The sequence below is a fragment of the Lissotriton vulgaris genome, chromosome 5, assembly GCF_964263255.1.
Source record: "Lissotriton vulgaris chromosome 5, aLisVul1.2, whole genome shotgun sequence".
Taxonomy (NCBI): Eukaryota; Metazoa; Chordata; class Amphibia; order Caudata; family Salamandridae; genus Lissotriton; species Lissotriton vulgaris.
This window is the reverse complement of record NC_141693.1, coordinates 1,534,361,499-1,534,368,386: the sequence shown is the minus strand read 5'-3', so window position 1 is coordinate 1,534,368,386 and position 6,888 is coordinate 1,534,361,499. Positions and strand designations below refer to the sequence as shown.

General features: G+C 43.4%; 1 protein-coding gene across 1 annotated transcript; it reads left to right on the top strand.

Annotated features, from left to right (window-relative positions):
• Positions 1-306: 306 nt before the first annotated feature.
• On the top strand, positions 307-5,376 carry LOC147712954 (olfactory receptor 4E2-like). Its single transcript, XM_086919740.1, has 2 exons — positions 307-1,202; positions 5,337-5,376. The coding sequence occupies exons 1-2, from the start codon at positions 307-309 to the stop codon at positions 5,374-5,376; spliced, it is 936 nt and encodes a 311-aa protein (XP_086775866.1).
• The last annotated feature ends 1,512 nt before the right edge of the window (positions 5,377-6,888 follow it).

The window sequence follows — 6,888 nt, the reverse complement described above, 5'->3', positions numbered from 1 at the left end:
CGCTAGTGACGTATTCTCTGACTTGTATCCAAATAGATTACAAAGTGTATTATTTTGCAGGTAAAATCTTACAAGTTACAGAGTTCATTAATACAAAATATTTGATAATAAATCAAGGAATTGATTAATTAAGTAAATATGAACTATTTCCAGTATAAAACAACTTCGACATAAAATGAGCCAAAACTCTATTGTTGACGTTAATATAACTTTGTAACACTATCTTAAATTTAAGATATTTAATTTTCCTGTATGTTTCTTTTTCGTCTACAGAATATTAATTCAAAGAAAAATAATCCCTTAGAAATGGGAAACAGAACAAATATAGAAGAGTTTGTTCTACTAGGACTCTCGAGGAACGCAGAGATGCAGATAGTGTTGGCTTTGGCATTTTTTGTACTTTACTTGGCAATAGTGATTGGAAATAGTCTCATCATCGTTGCAGTGAAAGTTGTTTCATCTCTTCAGTCTCCCATGTACTTTTTTCTCAGCAACTTGTCCCTCATCGACCTGTGCTATCCAACTGTCACCATCCCTAAGATGCTTGTGAATATAATATCCGGACGTGACACCATCCCCTTCAATGGATGCCTTTCACAGCTCTTCTTTTTCCATCTCTTTATTTCGGCAGAGGTGTTTCTTCTTGCAGTGATGGCTTTTGACCGCTACGTGGCCATATGCAACCCCTTGCGTTACACCACCATCATGAACAAGAGAGTGTGCAGTCTGCTGGTGCTCGGCTCTTGGTTGGGAGGTGTTGTGCATTCGGTGGTGCAAACAATTCTGATGATTCGACTTCCCTTCTGCGGACCCAATGAAGTTGACAGTTTCTTTTGTGATATCCCACCCTTGTTGAATTTAGCTTGCTCGGATACCTTCATCACAGGTATATTGATTGTATCCAACAGTGGGCTGATATCTTTGGTCAGCTTCATCCTCTTGCTCGGCTCTTACACCTCTATCTTACTTTCTTTAAGACAACAGTCAGCCGAAGGCAAGAATAAAGCTCTCTCCACCTGTGCCGCCCACCTGACTGTTGTGACAATATTTTTCGGGCCCTGCATCTTTATCTACACGCGACCCTCTAGCAGTTTATCAATGGATAAAATAGTTTCTGTTTTTTACGCTGTCATAACACCTTTGCTGAACCCCATAATATATACACTAAGAAATGTAGAAGTTAAAAATTCCATGAAAAAAATGATAACGGACTGTCGGAGAATATTTACAAGAGGGGACAAAACATCATCGTAAACATTTCTTATCGAGAAAGACTTCTCTCCCTCGAATCCATCACTTTTCGAGTTAAATAAGTTAATATAATATTTCGAAGTATTGCTTACAATAAATACACGTGTACTGCAGGTTGGAGCTCACATCAACGAAAACCACACTACACACGTCCTTAAAACGTACATGGTAATGTCTACAGGATGCCACGTTTGGAGAAAATAAAGCAGATCCTTACACGCCCCTAACAGTATATTTTGATGTAACTTGATTGTATGAGATGATAGGTCGCAGGACAGTAAAAATACTCCACTTTTTGAAGTTCTTATGATGCAGTAACCTATTTTTGTGTAATGTCTGTTCTGATACTCCTACTTTGCTACATGAAACCAATGCTACTATGTGTACAGTACCTAGAGTGTTTGTAGTGCCTAGGATGTATACACTGTGATAGTGTGTAACAAAACGAAATATTAGCTGTATGTTTTCAAATGCCTTTTTAAATGTGTAGAGCTCTTTCTCTGATATAGGCTCAATGTTGCTAGAATCAACAGAATGATTAGTGAAGGGCAGTGGGTTATTAATTAGGGTGCATGGAAGTCCACCACAAGGAATACATCCAGAAACCTGCTAGGGTAAAACACAATTTCAATCATTTAAACATGAGCTCAACCCCCTAGTAGCTATGGCACAGAGCAGAATAGCTAAAGAAAGGAAAACGAGTAAAATTATTAGCAGTAACAAAACAGCACAATAAAATGCACCCAATCAATATGTAAAAAAAGAGACATACTGAATGAACAAAATGACACAAAAAAACAAAACAAAAAACAAAAGCGGAACTTACATGTGGAATGTCAAAGACTGAAGTCACATGGTGACAACAAAAAGGAAAGCAACAATCAATAGTCACTGTCTAATAAGAAGGCCTTGAAAAGCCAAACAAAATCATCAACTCTGCTGCCTTTGTAGGTCTACCTAGGGGTCACATATTTAATATTTACAACTAGCATTCTTTCCTGTTAAAAAGGGTTATTGTGACAGGTTTGCTTCCCTGTCTCCCATCTACTTGGCCTCCGGTCTCTACTTACAACTTGCATTACTTCTGCACTAGGCCCTTTGTCAGGGTTTGAATTTTGCACAGTCAACACTACAGGATTGGGCCTTTTTATACCAACTTCATCTGTTGGCTCTCTCGGACCTCCCTCAGGCTCAACAGGTGCTGTCTCAGCTACTAGTGGGTCCCCAGCAGATTACCTAACCTTCTCCCTCTGTCTCACTCTAACTACCTGTACATGAGGAACAGTTTCTGTTATATCATGGAGGGGGTAAGGGACTCTGCGAGTATGAGTAGCGTGTACCCAATTAGGGAGACCTCCACACTTCACAGCAGTTGTGGTGACCAATATACATTGGCACAGCCCACAACACCAAGGCTCCAAGCACAACTTGCGTGCATGCTTCTTCACCATAACCCAGTCACTAGGAATGAGGTCATGTTGATAAGAGAGAAAAGAGTGTGTGCGAGGACTAGTTTGCTCACTTTAAAGGAATACCCTAGACCATCAATTCTAGGGTTCTTATTGCTTTGTTTAGCTTATTTTAAATTATTTAGATCAGCTAAGATATTTTGTCATGTCTTAGAAAAGAAACCTTCCATTTAGAGAACACCACATTTAGAAAACCCATTGATACACAATGTTATATTCCACCTAAAACGAAAAAATTCAAAGACAAAAATAACAAGTGAAAAAAACTTAGACAATCGTGTGAAATAACATTAACATTGAAAGTACAACACCAGTCATAGTTTTTACATAAGAGACGAAGCTGACGTTAGATTATTAACTAGACATTGTTAATTGTCCTGCCTAGTCCAAGAGACCGGGGGTTATGTCTTCAAGCCAATGTTGCCTACACATGAGGAAACAATTATTACTACATTCCTTAAGGCACAATATATACACAATCCCCCGAGCTCACAGGAGCCAAAGCGTTTCAAATCCACACAATTCACAGATTCTCCTCAGGACTTGGAAAAGTTTGATATATTGAAAGCGGTACGATGTGTGTCCGCCCTGTGTGTAGAGGAATAGTTGAAACATCTTCTAAGTGCCTGATGGTTCAATTTGCCATGAGATGTGATGAAAAATCTTTAGTTAGAAATCCCAGTTGCCACAGAGACTTTACACAGTTGTACTGACGGTTTGACTTTAGTCAGTAATTGGCGCCTCACTGCCAGGGGAATCAATTTCACTCCATGAGGCTGCTCAGGCGACACCCATCCCGATTCCACACTTCTTTAAACTTAGTCTTAATTAAATTGTTTTAGAACATTCTCCACACACCAGATATCTGCTACAATTCAGCAAACCATGTTGAGGTGGGGATGTAGTCTCTCCAACCTGTTGAAACACAGAATGTACCACTTCAGCCAGTCCTTTGCAGTAATCAAGAATCATATCATCTGTAATGTTCACAAGCACATTCACAGACACAGCTGGCTGTCTCATGGCGCTTCCCATGATGATATCATGATGCAACTATCCTGTCCTCCTATCTGGAGTACTGCGTAGACCAATATGTACATGGGGCACAGCATCAGGTAATTTCAAATAATACTTTTTATCCAATCTGGCTTTCAAAGTGCCATTGAATTGCTCTACAGTTCTAGAAGCCTCTGATCGCTTACTGCAGTGTAACCTCTGTTTGACTTGTAATGATTCACATGATGACATCTTCATGACCTCATTATTGAAATGAGTTCCTCTGTCTGACTACAAAGAAGTCAGGGAACCACAATCCGAAATTAGGTCCCTCAACAACAACTTGGCCACTGTGAGACTCATTTCTCCTGATTTGGTAAGCTACAGCCCACCATGAAAAGATGCACACAATCACTAGGACATTTAGTAACCCATTGCACACAGGCATCTCAATAAAGTCCAGTTGAATCCTGTTGAAGGGACCTCATGATCTCCCTATGTGACTCAGTGTGCCTGCTCTTCTCTTGCCTACATTCTGCTATCGTAAGCTTGTTTCCGGTCCAGGGAAGACATGGCTTGGCATTTCGGGCTGGACTGTTCCCATGAGGCGCAGGGTCAGACTGATTTGCATATAGCCATGTCTGAACTGGGGTGGCAGAGTGGGCTAAAGTACGGTGATGGATTAAACCCTGATCTTTTGACTGGGTGTGAGTGTTTGATTGATTCAGATGCTCCGTCCATCACCACCCCCTTTTGTACCACCTACATTCTGCTATTGGCACACAACAAATCTAGGACAAAACCTTTAGCCAACAATTTAGATATGTGGTTAAAACCACATTTGCCTAAATAGTCCCACCATGACATCTCTCCCTACATGTGGAGTCTGATGATAATGTTTTGCCGTGGGTGGTAACAAGCTATCTGGCAGCACAGGTCTTCCATCTCTTGAAACCCAAATGTAATCCTCATTTCTTTTGACACACCTGCTCAAATCCAATCATGCTGCTTCTGGCACTTCATCCTGCAACCTCTTAACTTCCTTTCAAGTATCAACTCCAGTTAACAACAGATAGCAATTTGTGTTCATCAGCGTACCTATTCCCCACTGTCACACAGACAGTGCCAACTCAATATGTGGCACACTTAACCACTGCAACCTGGGCAGGTAACTGTAAAGCCAGCAAAACATTTTTGCACTGTCACCATTCCTCATGGGCAAACCTGAAGAGGTCATGAACCCACAGTGTGACCATAACTGTCTGAAGTAGTAAACAACGCCAAAGCCATACTGAATATCAGTGAAAAGTGTCTCTTTCAGCTGGTCTGGAACACAGCATGCTCTGGTAAGATCAAACAGTTCCACCACATAGGCTGAAAATAAATACTCCTTGAAGGTAGGAAACTTCTATCACACTTGAGACCATACAGACTGCATGAGCAGCTCTCAGGTTTCCATCCTGGTCTTGTCAGCAAGACCATTCAACAAACAGCACATAATCTAATTCAGGCAGTGGCATAACTTGAATGTCAGCCCTCGGCTTTGTGCATAGTTCAGTGACATCAAGACAGTAATGCTGAACTTCCTCGTCAATATTTTCATTCCTGTGCATGGTTTGAGTGGCCAAAATGGCAGTCGCTCTCTAACGCATCTCCATGATGACCTCTCTAATCAGATAATTATCTGATATTTCACCTGCCATTGACTGCTGACCTGAAGTCCCTGTGTCTTATATAGCGCGACAGGGGCATATCCACAACCTGGGCTGCCAGAACCTCTTAGATGTCCACTTAATAGATTCAGCACTACCCTGCTATGCCAGCCTTTAGAGGGGTGTCACTCTTCTACTGATCATGTGACTAGGCCATACTACCATACTAGCACCATATGAAGCAGCACATTTCATTATCCCCCTGTGTCAGTGCTGTGGTGAGAACCTTCTGAAATGGCAGTCACCTCTTCCGACTCCCACCAGCTGGAAGACGGTAAGGTATGAGCCCGGTGGTAGCCCTGGTGCTCTGTGAGAGGTGCCCATTATGACCTCCCCCCTCGCTGCTGCCTTGCTGATGGCTTGACCTAGTAGCATAGAAGGCAATCCCTATATCCACAAAATTGTGAAGAGGGTGGTCTGGGAGAGCCAGGAAGGTGAGACCCTAATTAGCAGGAAGCCTGCTTGATGTCACAGGAGCTGGATGCCCTGCGGATGGTGGTGTGGAATGGTGATGTGTGTAGTGGTGCCAGGACATCAAGTAAAGCCTTGCTTCTGGTGGTTGGTGTTTGGGGAGGTCCGGGGTGCCAATGATTCCACTTGGGAGTACTAGCTATGAGAATTTTATTTGGGTCCACTGGCTGAAATAGACTTCCTCACTCTGCACCACAATCACCCAAGGACCCACCGGCCCTGAGACGGACAAACTGAGTGCAACTACTAGATCCTGGGTCTGAAGGGTGGGTGCGGAGCTACGGGGCCCGAGTTGTTGTTCTCCTCTGCTCCTTGACCGCCCCTCAAGTGATTGCAGTTTGGATGCCAAGCGACAGAGTTCTCAGGTCACCCTTTCCACGTGGCATATTCCGGTTTCCCCCACAACAGCCCGGCTGTGAGACGTCGCGGAGAAGAGGAGGATTGCCTTTTCCTGCCACTGCTGCCTGAGCAAATATTAGACATGAGCTGAGCCCGGGGCACCTTGAGACTTGCTCAATCTGTCCTTCCCCTGTAACCTTCTTGCCAGTGACTCAGTCTGAGAACTGACGAAACTTCCCCTGCTCCCCACCTCTTAAGGTGTTAGGGCCTGGGTTGGTTTGGGAGGTCAGGCCCTAGATGGCAAGACGCCATTTTGTCATTGTGAGAGTTGCCGCGCATACAGAGCTGTGGCGAGGCCTGATGTCCTCTCTTGGTGGCACAAGAAACAAAAAATTATCCCGCTCACAATATCTGCCATTTAGTGGGGAAAGGGGCCCCCACACTCCCAGTGGAAAATACCAGCTGTATGAAATTTCTTTAGGCCTTTTGAAAACCGCCATCCTCACTCTGCAGCATAACTGATTGAGAGAGCTGCCCTATGCCACATCGACCAAACACACATCCTAGGTCTTAAATTCACAGGGATGACTGCATTCCTTTTATCCTCGCCCACCCTGCCGCCCACTGGTGGTGATTTGGGCAACAAGGGG

What these genes read in the sequence shown, in the direction of transcription:
- LOC147712954 (XM_086919740.1), top strand. Translation starts at nt 307, where the DNA reads ATGGGAAACAGAACAAATATAGAAGAGTTTGTTCTACTAGGACTCTCG. An exon ending in AAAAATTCCATGAAAAAAAT is followed by an intron (nt 1,203 to 5,336) that starts GATAACGGACTG and finishes TGCATGGTTTGA; the next exon opens with GTGGCCAAAATGGCAGTCGC.